Source organism: Phaenicophaeus curvirostris, chromosome 8 (genome assembly GCF_032191515.1).
Source record: "Phaenicophaeus curvirostris isolate KB17595 chromosome 8, BPBGC_Pcur_1.0, whole genome shotgun sequence".
Classification (NCBI taxonomy): domain Eukaryota; kingdom Metazoa; phylum Chordata; class Aves; order Cuculiformes; family Cuculidae; genus Phaenicophaeus; species Phaenicophaeus curvirostris.
This window is the reverse complement of record NC_091399.1, coordinates 16,774,134-16,786,944: the sequence shown is the minus strand read 5'-3', so window position 1 is coordinate 16,786,944 and position 12,811 is coordinate 16,774,134. Positions and strand designations below refer to the sequence as shown.

At 58.4% G+C, this 12,811-nt stretch overlaps 1 protein-coding gene across 1 annotated transcript; it reads right to left on the bottom strand.

The window, feature by feature from the left end:
• Positions 1 to 6,424: 6,424 nt before the first annotated feature.
• Positions 6,425 to 12,603, bottom strand: LOC138723328 (cell division cycle protein 20 homolog). Its single transcript, XM_069862274.1, has 11 exons — positions 12,437 to 12,603; positions 11,968 to 12,044; positions 10,574 to 10,722; positions 9,411 to 9,507; positions 8,921 to 9,049; positions 8,352 to 8,548; positions 7,910 to 8,004; positions 7,477 to 7,708; positions 7,242 to 7,367; positions 6,954 to 7,071; positions 6,425 to 6,603 (listed from the first exon to the last, which is right to left on the bottom strand). Exons 1-11 carry the CDS (start codon positions 12,601 to 12,603, stop codon positions 6,425 to 6,427), a joined length of 1,566 nt encoding a protein of 521 aa, XP_069718375.1.
• Between the last annotated feature and the right edge of the window lie 208 nt (positions 12,604 to 12,811).

Genomic DNA, 12,811 nt, shown 5'->3' with positions numbered 1-12,811 from the left:
CCTCAACACTCGGAGCTCCCATAATACTCTCTCTGCGAGTGCTTGCCGGCTTTTTCACAGCAAGGGCACCGCGCAAACCAGGCCCCTCACAAGTGGCTGGGAAGTGGAAAAAATCCCCCCCTTCGCGTCTCTCTGCTCACACGAGCATCTGAGCTCCAGGGGCATCCTCACGTACCAGTCATAGAATCATAGAATCATAGAATAACCAGGTTGGAAGAGACCCACTGGATCATCGAGTCCAACCATTCCTATCAAACACTAAACCATGTCCCTTAGCACCTCATCCACCCGCGCCTTAAACACCTCCAGGGAAGGGGACTCAACCCCCTCCCTGGGCAGCCTGTTCCAGTGCCCAATTGATGGATGGTTACGAACCAGAGGACATTTAATGAGCACCCCAAGCACTGAGCAGCTTATGCTAAATGAAACAAAGGCACCTTAGCATAAGGCCTCACAGCTTTTGCACCACAATTAAAGCTAACTTTGCAGAAGCAGCAGCTGCTGTAAATGACACACTCTCTTCAAGGTTTCTCTTTGCAACAATAGAGAGTCGTTCTACCCTAGACGCCTCTCATTTCTCAGGGGAAGCTTTCCTCGGTAGTCCTTGACTTGTTACTTTGTAGTCTATCAATTTGTAGACTGAAATGCTCACACAGCTATTTCTCATGGGAAAACATAATAATGTATTGTAACTAATGATTACTTGTTGCAAATGGAGAATTGTCAAATCAGCTTGTAAAACAATGGCTTGCTTCAGCAAGTAGGGTATAAAATGTGTTGGGAACTTCGATTAAATGGCTTCACTTGGATCATATTGATCACTGCGTGTTGTCCCATATTTTCTTCCGTCACCCAATGACCCTTTCTGTGAAGAATTTTTTCCTAATGTCCAGCCTAAATCTCCCCTGGCGGAGCTTGAGGCCATTCCCTCTCGTCCTGTCCCCCGTCACTTGGGAGAAGAGGCCAGCACCCTCCTCTCTACAACCTCCTTTCAGGTAGTTGGAGAGAGCAATGAGGTCTCCCCTCAGCCTCCTCTTCTCCAGGCTAAACAACCCCAGCTCTCTCAGCTGCTCCTCCTAAGACCTCTTCTCCAGCCCCTTCCCCAGCTGGTTATAAAACCTGGTGATTCTGTGTGTGATTCTGTGTGTGTGAAGAGCAGCGGAGATGCTGAGACCCCACGGAGCTGTAGGGGGAGGAGGTAAGGAGTAACAGCAGGGGACGAGGAGTGCAATGCTACTAGGAAAGGACACCAAGAATGTACTCGGGCACTGCTGTTCTTTAATGTTTGCTTTGTCTCGATCCCTGGAACTGGCCAAGCCTTGACTCCTGAGAGACTTCCTTGGAAACACGTTTCTGAAAGGAAAACTAAACAACAAAGCAAATCCATTAAAAATTCCATGGAGTTAAAACATGCCCAAGGTATCACATCCATAAGAAAGTTCATCTCCCCTCCCGCTTTGATGTCAAAGAGACAGGACGCACGGAAGGACTAAGGGAAGAAGTTTTAATCGCCATTCTTTCTCCTTCTCCACACTGACCCACGCTGTGGATCCAGCTGGGAAAGGACACTAGGGAATGCTTTCACCCACAACAAACGTGCAGCCTAAGGAACCACTGTCACACCCTCCGGGCAAGACCACTGGGTCAGCAGTGTTCACACAACTCCTGGAGACAGCAGGAGAGCCCTGGGCTGGAAACACAAAAGGTCTGTAGCCTCTCACAGTGAAGGCACTTGGAACGTTATTTCTTTCCTAGCCTGAAATCGGTGACCCTAAATAGATCTTCTGGAGTGCAACAGGGAACGCTCACTTACAAGGGAGACAAAGTCAGTTACAGTGACCTCCTGGATATTGAGCCTGTCCCACATCTCAAAATCAGACAAAATTACTTTCTCTCAAAACCAGACCACGCTCAGCAATTCTTTCTGCCCTGAGCCGGAGTCAAGGTAACAGCCTCCCTGCTCGGCCTCTGCCAAACACACTGGACAAATCCCTCGGATGTGCCCAGGCGGAGAGAGCCCTGCCGGCACAGGCGGGAAATGAGGTGCCCTCAAATATTGCCTCCCTCTCGGCCTGGGAGAGCAGACTGAGTCGCTCTAACAGGTCTGTGTCAGTGGCACGTTGGGGATTCCAGAGCTGAACACAGGGCTCCAGGTGGGGTCTCACCAGAGCGGAGCAGAGGGCCGCAGTCACCTCCCTCGCCGGTCCCACTGCACAGAACATCTCTGCCACAGCCACTGCTCCCTCTGTGGGGACAAAAGAGGATGAATCCCAGCAGTTAATTTTCCACTCAGTAAGTCACCGACACAGAACAATCCAGTTCCACGCCCTGCCGAGGGCAGGGACACCTCCCACTGGATCACGTGGCTCGAAACCCCTTCCAACCTGGCCTTGAACACCTCCAGGGATGGGACACCCACCACTTCCCTGGGCAACCGGGGCCAGGGCCTCACCACCCAAAGCACCAAGAATTTCTTCCTACTGCCTAATCGAAATCGTCCCCCCTCCAATTTACAGCCATCCCCCCTTGTACTGTCACTCCACGCCCCTGTAAAGAGTCCCTCCCCAGCTTTCCCAGAGCCCCTTTCAGTTCTGGAAGCTGCTCTAGGGTCTCCCCAGAGCCTTCTCTCCTCCAGGCTGAACAACCCCGACTCTCTCAGCCTGTCCTCACAGCAGAGCTGCTCCAGCCCTCGCATCATCTTTGTAGCCCTCGTCCAGACTCGCTCTAACAGGTCTGTGTCACTGGCATGTTGGGGATTCCAGAGCTGAACACAGGGCTCCAGGTGGGGTCTCACCGGAGCGGAGCAGAGGGCCGCAGTCACCTCCCTCGCCGGTCCCACTGCACAGAACATCTCTGCCACAGCCACTGCTCCCTCTGTGGGGACAAAAGAGAGTAAATCCCAGCAGTTCATTTTCCACTCGCTAAGGTCACCAGCATCAGAAGCACAAGGATTTTCAGTTCTTGCAAACAGAGAAGCTTCCTACATCCCTTTCGGCAACAGCAGTTGCCCTGCGTCCAAGGAAGCTCTAGGCATCTGTGTAAGGCAATGATGCACCATGGACCTCCAGAAGCCATAAGCACAGATCCAGACTGGGGGTGAATTCTCTATGATTTTTCAGATCCATCATCTGGACTCGCTCTAACAGGTCTGTGTCAGTGGCACGTTGGGGATTCCAGAGCTGAACACAGGGCTCCAGGTGGGGTCTCACCAGAGCGGAGCAGAGGGCTGGAATCCCCTCCCTCGCCGGTCCCACTGCTTTGGACGCAGCCCAGGACACCGTTGGCTTCTGGGCTGCAGGCGCATCCATCACCAGAGCTTCTCATCCCATGGCGTTTCTTGGGGGCTGAGGTCAGAATTGACACAAACAACCCATAGCTGCTTCCTTCAGGACAAGCTTTGAAGCAGATCTTCATTCAGTCTGGTTCAACACAGAACACCACATGCTGTCTCCAGATACCTCTGATCCAAAGAGGTTTCTCAGGTCTTCTAAATCCAGAGAGGGGACAGGAGCGCCTTTGATCTCTGGAAGGAGAAGACCGTACACTTGAATCCAATTACAGCACTCGCTCTGGGAAGACCTAACAGAAAATTATTACTAAGGGAAGAAAAAAAGAGCCGTTCAAATATTCCCTCATCAGTTAAACAACCTGTCACTGGCTGATCACTGCCACCAACCGATTCCTTCTGGCCAGCACAGAACACCTCTGCCACAGCCACTGCTCCCTCTGCGGGGAGAAAGGAGGATAAATCCCAGGAGTTAATTTTTCACTCCCTAAGGTAACCCACAACAGAGGCACAGGGATTTTCCATTCCTACAGAGAAGCTTCCTACATCCCTGGAAGCAACAGCAGTTGCCCGGTGCTGAAGGAGCTTTAGGCGTCTGCGCAAAGGAATGTTGCGCCAAGGACCCTCGGCAGGGCGAAGCCTGTCAGAGCACACTCTAGGAGCCCCAGAAAAGCAGAGTTTGTAAGTGAGCTGAGGGGAGTGGGAACTCCTGTTATCCAAGAGCTGTACATTTCTCCTACCCGATTTCCTGACCCCATGCAGAAGGAGGACTTACTTACCACCCCTCTGGCTAAAAGTTCCCTCCCGTTCTGGCCTTTAACCCTCTGTGGAAACAACCTCTGAAAGTCGCCTGCATCCATACACCAAACGCAGACACGGGCGAAAACCCACCTCCTTGCTTTTCAAATGTCAGTCCCTGGTTCTTCTCTGCAGTTTTCTCTGGAGAGGCTTCCCGGGCTCAAGGACGGTTCTCCACTCCCAACTCGGCGCTGACTCGACTCGCATGGAACGGATCCACCTGTTGATTCCTTCGACCTGGAGCTGCGTGTTGTTTTCAGCACCTGAAAGGGTCCCTTCCAGCTTTCTGGAACTTCCGCTCTCCCACGGCTTGATGTCGACGGAGTCTCCGGGCTGGAAGGGGCGTCCTGGAGAATCTAAAGCGAGAGGCTCAGGACACGTTACGCACCGCCCCAGGTCATTCACTCTTTTACCCGACAACAGCAGAGAAGATTTTAGCTCTGTTTCTCCTTCCAGCAGCACGTCTCGAGGAAAAAGGGTCATTTGATAAGGCCTCCCAAACACTGATTCATACAGACTGCTCTTTGTCTCAGCTCTCGGCTGTAGCCTTGTTCTTAGCACAGCCAGTACAAGAGCTCGAGGCCACCACAAAGAAGTCTCCTCACAAATTTTACCCTTTTCCCTCTGCAGAGTTTGATTCACCCTTTCCACCTTCCCACTACTCTGGGGGCTCCAGGGCGGGTGCAGGGCCCATTTTATTCCTCGGACTCGGCTCAGCTCTTGTACAATCCCCGCCAGAAAGCGAGGACCTCTAGCTGACAACAGGCCTATGGCAATTCCAAACCTTGGTCAAATTCCCTACAAGGAGGTTTGAGTCACCTCTCTTGCTTTGACGGTGCTGCAGGGCAATGCCTCTGGCCAGCCTCAAAATGTGGCTCCTGGTCCCCACAGGTCCCGGGATCCGCCCTGTCTGGGCAGCTCAGAGAAATCTCTCTGCCAGGGATCACCGGGGGCATTTCCTCTGCGAGCAACTCCTAGGGGAGGGCGCTTGAGAGGGACGGGATTATTTTTCAAACAGATTTCAGGCCTCCCCACAATGGATTTAGCAAGCCTGCCCATCCTCACGCTAACTACTTGTCCCCTTAAATCATCGATTACAGCCTCTGCTCCCCAGTGAGTTTCTTGATGCTTTTTCTCAATGAATTTTAGCACTACCAGGGAGAAACTACAGCCTCTTTTGTAGGGGTCACCATCCACCCCCTCTCGTTTGCTGTTGCCCTCACTGATTTTGCCAGTTCCAGATCAGCATCGCTAGAAATGGCACTTGAGAGGGACGGGATTATTGTTCAAACGCATTCGCATCCCCCCACAACGGATATTCAGATCCCTCTCCACAGAAGGGATTAATACCAAGATACCTTTTCCTGCTGCCCTCGAGCTGCTCGCTCTGCCAGTCCACTACATACCTTCATCGGGGACTTTCCCACCCGAGGAGCCTTGCGATGCATTAACGCCGCTTCTCTCCGTTGCCCGACGTCTTCCCGCAACTGCAGGATTTCTTCTCGGTGCTTGACGGGGGATCCTCGTGCAGTTAACACTCCTCTTCCTTTCCACGTTGCCCCACGGGCACGGACCAACCCCAAAGCGTATTTGGAGGCCATCCATCTATTTACCTTCTGAAAGCTGTCCTGATACGGTAATTCCCCTGTTACCTTTACCCCTAGAAAGGCAGCTGCATTTCCTCCCGTAGCTGTTCTCAGCTCCTTGAATCAGGAGCACTGGTGTCGCCGCTGCCCGCAGGCCCTGGCCACCCCCGGCTCACGTTATTCAATTCCTTAGAAAAGGACCCACCGGTCCCCACACGAGCAGCCCTTCCCCAGAGGCCTTAAGGGCCTTCTAGAGAGCCTTTACCACAAGTCCGTCACGAGGTATCCCCAGGCGACACCATCAGCCGTTCCCAGGAGGTCTCTCAGCTCCCACACGCCTCTGGGCTCGGCGGTTCGGCAGACGCTTCCCTGCGATCGCTCCCGAGTCGCTGACGTCCCAGCCGTCACCCCAGGGCTGTCTCTGTGAGCAGCACGCAGGGCGCAGGGCGCTGCAACCTCCTCGGCGCGCAGGAAGGCAGGGGACCCAGGCTTGGAGACCGTCCTGCTGGGACACCGCGGGACTCGTCCTCCGCATCCACGCTGGGCTTGCTCCCATCAGCCACGGCCTTCTCTTCCAGCAGACTCCATAAAAAAGACAAAGGAAAGCACTTGGTTAATTTTAAAACCTTAATTAACATTTATTAACATTTAAACTACGTACAGGGGAAACCATTGAAACTATGTACAGGGGAAACCATTGAAACTATGTACAGGGGAAACCAGGTTTCCCCGCTCCCCCCCCACCCCCATGCCCTCATCGTATGGCCTGGCGAATGAAGCTGCTCTGGACTCTGTCTGCCTTCTCTCTCTCCTTCTTCCTGATGGGATCCACCGCAAAGCAGCGCCAGAGTCGCAGCGTTTCATCCGCAGCAGCCGAGGCCACTGTTTCGCCATCGGGGCTCAGAGCCATGCTCAAGACTCTCGCCGTGTGACCTGAAGAGGAGGTGTGCGCTCAGGGACGGGCCGCTCGGCGCACGCCCCGCTCCCTCTGCTTCTGCCACCACGCTCACGTTTACTGCGTGGGCCCCGGGAACCCCAGCAGCTCGCAGAGCTGGCCCCGCACCGGGCTGCAGCAGCAGGAATTCACAGCCCAGGCGGGCATTTGCACCAACAGCGTTCCTTCAGCAGCCCCCAGGAGGGCCTCCCTCGAGCAGCACACGCCTCTGCTCAGCAGCCCGCACCAGCCGAGCTCCAGCTCGGGCCACCGCTCCGCTCCACCCAAGGATCACGTCTCCTTCAGCCGCCAGCAGCCCTCCCTGCCCCAGGCAAAGGGCCCTGCCTACCTTGCAGCTCAGTGACCTTGGACATGGCTGGATACTTCCAGATCACCAGCTGATTCTTTGCGGAGCCGTGGCCCGAAATGAGCTCCTTGTAGGTGGTCGACCACACGATGGAACAGACCTGGCAGGAGGCGGCAATGCAGGGAAGACGAGCTGCTCGTGCCGATGCTCAGCACCCCGAGAGGAGCACGGCCCCCTCCTCGGCCCTGCCTCGGGGCCTCAGGAGCCAGCAGCTCCGCTCAGGCGTCCCACCACAAGCTGTTTACATCCAAGCCGACGCTCACGTCTCACCTGGGAGCGGGCATCGATATTGCCCAGGCAGGTGCCAGAAGACACGTTCCAGAGGCGGATGCGTTTGTCGCCGCCTCCGCCTCCAGTGGCCAGAACGCTGGGCTGCCACGGACACCACGCCACAGCCTGCCAGAAGAGGGGTCAGCCTGAGGCGTGCAACGAGCACCCTGCGCGCAGGCAGTGCCGCACGGCTGCCTCGCACACAAACGCGAGCCCACAGCTGCCCCGCGCTCACCTTGACAGCACCCTGGTGCTGACGGAAGCTCTGCGCTGGAGCAAATCCTCCACGGCCCCCCTGGCTGCTCGGCCAGATGTTCACCACGTGGTCGTCACCACCACTGGCGAGGAAGCGGCCGTTTGGAGACCACTTGAGGCCACACACCTCCCGCGTGTGACCAGCAAGCGTGGCCACCTGGTGCTGAGCGACTCTGACGTCGTGGTGCTGGATGCAGCCGCTGCGAGCCCCGCTGCAGAGAGAAGGCTCACAGGGTCAGGCTGCACACAGTGCTGGGAAAAGCCATCCTGGCGCTGGGGCAGGACGGCTGCACCTGCCGCAGGGTTTCACACCGGTGCTGCCGGCAGATCCGGGCTCTTGGCGTGAGCCGAGCACATCCACAAGGATCTGCACCGGCTCCGCTCCGCCCTTCCAACCCCACCCACTGCTTTACCTGGACAGGATGTAGCTGTTCCAGCTGAGACACCCGACACGGGACACGTGGCTGCTCAGCGTGCGGACACGTTTCCGACGCTCCACGTCCCACAGCTAGGGAAGCAGAACAACAAGTTCTCCAGAGGGCCAGGAAACGCCAGCCCCGTTGCTTTGCCCTACAAACCGCAGCGCGCAGGCTCTGCCATTCAGCCTGCTCACTCTGGGAGCAGGGAACAATTTGTATCTCCTGCCCGCAGAACGGAAGGAGAACGCCAGGGGTCAGGAACCCCAAACCCAAGCTCTGCCTCACTGCCGCAGCTGCTCACTGCCGGAGGACATCTCCAGCCCACACCAGGCAAGTCGGAGCGCGTTGCATCCTTCTAGCGCCAGCCAAGCCTTCGTCCCAAGGCCCCACAGCTCCAGCAACCCCTAAACAGCTCCAGCTCGACTCCTGCACTCACCTGGACCTCACCGTTGCTCAAGCCAACAGCCAGGCAGCTGCCTCCGTTACCCCACGACACAGACGAAACGTAATCAGCTACGTGCTCCGTCTCCATGAGGTTGATGATCTCCCCAGAGACGTGGTGCCACAGGTAGACAGTGGTGTCCAGAGCCAGCGCCAGGAGGTTTTGAGAGCTCCAGTCCAGGAGATTCAGATCTACCGTTTGGAAGAGCAATGCAATGCAGGCCACCCTGCGCTGCCCTGGAGAGCCCTGCCCTTCACCGGTGCTCATCATAGAATCATAGAATAACCAGGTTGGAAGAGACCCACCGGATCACCGAGTCCAACCCTATTCCACCTCCACCAGGTATGCGTGTCCCCCAGCCCCAGTCCAAGCCACCTGCCCAGCACTCGGGACCACTGCTCCTACAAGGCTTCACCCCAGAAGTGGTCCATGCCAGCCCGAGGGCAGAAGAGACCGAAACAGCCCAGGCAGAGCTCCAGTCCCTCAGACCACGCTGGCCTAGGAACCGCACTGCGCTACACAACGATCTCAATGCCCAGCACGCGACATCGCAGCCCACTTACAATAGTCATCACGGATGTCTGGGGCATCCAGGACCCGCTCTGGCGCGCAGGGAATGTATCTGCCCTTCCTCCTGCCGCACCCAGGCATCACCTCGTGCCCGCAGAGCGCTGTGACGTTGTTCTGAAAGCCTGTGTGCAGAGAAACACTTCTGTTAACCGGAGGTCCCGTTTCCTCCCAGCTAAGCCCTGCTCACCCGAGGAGAAATCCCTCCCGGGGAAAATGCAGCCCTGAGAGCAGAGCCACGCTCAGAGGAATGCAGGGCGCTAACGGCACTGCCGGGGTGAACTGCTGAACCAGCTCTGGTAAATCAGTTCTCTGGAGCTGTCACACAGCCCCTCAGCCGCTGGACACCTAAGGATTAGGGAGAGCCCGGTGTGCACAGCAGCTCCCAGAAGCCGGTCGATGCCTCCAAATGCGGAGCCTCTGTGCCGCTGTTCCCCTGCCCAGGGCTCTCCAGCCGAGTCGACTCACCCAGAGCCTGTCCCTCACCTGCCGCAGGGCTCGGAGCCTTTCCACTGAGGCTCAGGATCTTTGCCTCTTCCACATCGAAGCCGTTCAGCCTCACTGCCCAGGCTTTCTGGCGCGCCTGTCAAGGCAGGTCAAACAGGACAGGTGACCCCAAAGCGACCAACGGAGGATTCCATCCCATCTACGTCACCCTCGCTTTGAAACCCAAAGACCACGAGGGTCGGCCCCCTCCTCTGTGACGGCCGCTGAGGACCTCGTCTCTCTCTTTGCCCCCGACCCTGGACCCGCGTGTTCCTGACTCCAGTTCCTGAGCTCAGCTCCCTCCTGGCTGTGGAGCCATTCCCTCGATTCTGCTCTGCAGGATCTGTGGTGACGTTGAGTCATCGAGGGCGCGATCTCAGATATTTGTGTATATATATATTACCACTCCTAATAAGATCAATAACCGTTATTATTATTATTATTGTAATTTTAATTAAAGCTGCGGTTTTAGTTTCCAACTCACAAGTCTCTTTCCTCTCATTTCCCTTTCCCCCTTTCCAGGGGTGTGGGGAGTGGAGGGATTTGGGAGCGCAACTGCACGGTTTTAGCTGCTGAAATCAGCCGGGCTGGGGCTAACCCGTGACACAGCTCCAAGGGTTTTTTCCTCAGACACCAGCAAGCTCTCCTGCTCACATCTGAGCACAGAAGAGCGGCCAGGTCAGCGTCTCACGGCCAGCGGACAAAGCCACGGCCACAAGGAACCAAATGCTTCCTACAGAGATTTCAGAACCCAGCAGACACGTTCCAGAGCGGCTCCCCACGCAGACATTGTGCTGGAACAGCTCCTGCCAGCAGTGTCCCTGGGCACAGGCTCACAGCCTAGGAGCTCTGTCCCCTGGGCTGATGAGGCTTTAAAACGGAGCAAAGCTGTGTTTGGCTCCCACAAGGGCCAGAGGCTCTTCCCAGGGACACGACCCTACAGAACAGCTTCGCTCAGGGTCCCGCGTCCCCGTTCCATTCCCAGGCCCTACAGCTCCAACCTCATCCCCGGCTCCTCAAGGGCAGAGCTGGAGGCAGCGGCGCTCGGGGCTGTCAGCCTCACGCAACCACGCGACACAACTTACAGTTTGCTTCCCTGGGAAAGGCCGCGAGGGCGTTTGGGAGGGAGCAGCGCAGTCCCTGCAACTCAGCAACACGCTCACCTTCTTGGTGGGTGACACCAAGGCAGGGTCCTGCTCTTGGCTCAGGAGGAACTTGGCCACCTCCATCCTCAGAGCGCGACGGCTGGGAATGTAGCGATCTGGCCGAGCGGTCGTTTGGCTCCTCTGCATTTTGGATCCTCGTTTACCTGCACTCACACGCATCAATATTGTCTGACAGCTACGCAAGAGCCCAGAGGAGAGCCCTCCCGAGGCAGCCAAGCCGGCGCTTTGCCACATCCCCCCTCGCAGACGAGCGGGACTCCCAGCGCTCGTGCCATCCAAAGCCCAACTCGCTCGTAGCTCTGCCCCCCGTCTAACGCACCAGTTAGAGGCTGCCGAGCTCTGTGCCCCCGGCCTCCAGAGCCCCTCGGCTCCCCGCACCCCCCTCTGCCACCGCTCACCGGCTGCGCCGCACCACATCGCGCTGGAGCTGCGGCTGATGGGGCTGAGCCCGGGGCTGAGCTCTGCTGGGCCTCGGGGATCGCCGGGAGCGGCTGCAGCAGCACCGCGGGGATCACTGCAGGGATCGCCTCGGGAATCGCCTCGGGAATCGCCTCGAGCGGAAGGGTCGCCTCGAGCATCAACTGCACGTGGGACGCAGGCGAGGGCGTCAGCGCAGGCAGCAACGGGACTGGGCTGCAGCCTGGCTGCCAGGGCCCTGGGCTGATCCTCAGCACCCTCAGCACTGAGGCCTCCTCTGGCCCGGCCTCTCCCTCTGCCCCCCTTCTCCTGCCCCTTCCCTCTCCCCTCTTTCTCTCTCTCTCCCATCCCTCCTCTCCCTCTCCCCTCTCTCCCTCCCACCCTGCTCTCCCTCTCTTCCCTCCTCCTCTCCCTTTCTTTCCCTCTCCACAGCTCCTCTAGGACCCCCCAGAATCCCTTTAGGAACCCCCCAGGATCCCTCTAGGACCCCACGAATCCCTCTAGGAACAGCAGAACCCCTCTGGAGACCCCCAGGACCCCTTTGGGACCCCCAAACCCCTAGAGGGAACTTCCAGAATCCTCTAGGCACCCCCGCAAGACACCCATAGGACACCCCAGAACCCCTCTAGGGACCCCAGGACCCCTCTGGAGTCCCCCAGGACCCCGTTAGGACCTCCTAGAACACCCCGGGGACCCAGAACCCCTCTAGGGCTCAACAGAACCCCTTTAGGGAACTCCAGGCCGCCTCTCGAGCTCCCCTGCAACAAGGTGGGGATCAAAGGGGAAAAGAGCGCCCCCCCAGCTCAGTGCCGCCGCCGTGTGGCCGCATCGCGGTACTGCAGGAAGGGCTGCAAGAGTCTCTTCCACAAGCTGCTCCTTCTCCCTTTTTCCCACCCCAATTCCCCCAGGCGGGAACCCCAGACGGGTCCTGGGGGGTCCTGCAGGGGTTTTTGGGGTTCTATAGGGGTTCTGTGGGTCCCTAGAGGGGTCCTTGGCATCACTAAACGGGTCCCGAGGCTCTAGGGGGCTCCTAGGGATCCCTAGGGGGGCCCTGGAGGTGGTGGAGAGGTCCTTCAGGGGGTTCCTAGAGGGCTCCTGAGGAGTCCTAGCGGGGTCCTGGGGGGCTCTAGAGGGGTCCTGAAGGACATAGAGGCATCCTAGTGGTCCCTAGAGGGGTCCTGGGGGTCCCGAGACGGGGCCGGGGGGGGTCCTAGATGGGGCCTGGGGGGCTCCAGAGGGATCCTGGGGGTCGTGGAGAGGTCCTGGGGGGTCCCTAGAGGGGTCCTGGGGGTCCTAGATGGGTCCTGGGAGGCACGTGAGGCCACTCCCCTTTCCTCCTCCCCCCTCTCCCCCCATTCTCCTCCCCTGCCCCTTCTCCTCTCTCTCCCCTTCCCTCCCCTCCCTCTCTCCCCCTCTCCGCGCCCCTCCCCGCCGCCCCCGGACCCGCCGCTCGCTGCCTCCCCCAGACCCGCTGCCGCCCGAACCTCCGCGATGCGGTTGGGGCTCCCGCAGCCCCCGACGGCGGTTGGACCCGCGCGGACGCGGCTCCGATTGGCTGGGGCGGGGACGGGCCCCTCCCATTGGCTGCGGCGGGGACGGGCCCCTCCCATTGGCTGCGGCGGGGACGGGCCCCTCCCATTGGCTGCGGCGGGGACGGGCCCCTCCCATTGGCTGCGGCGGGGACGGGCCCCTCCCATTGGCTGCGGCGGGGCCTGGGGGCGGGGCTAGGGCGAAGCCCTAAGGGTGTGGGGGGAACTGGGGGGCTGGAGGGGGAAGAGAGTCGTGGGGGGTCAAGGTGCTGGTGGGGTTTACAGGGCC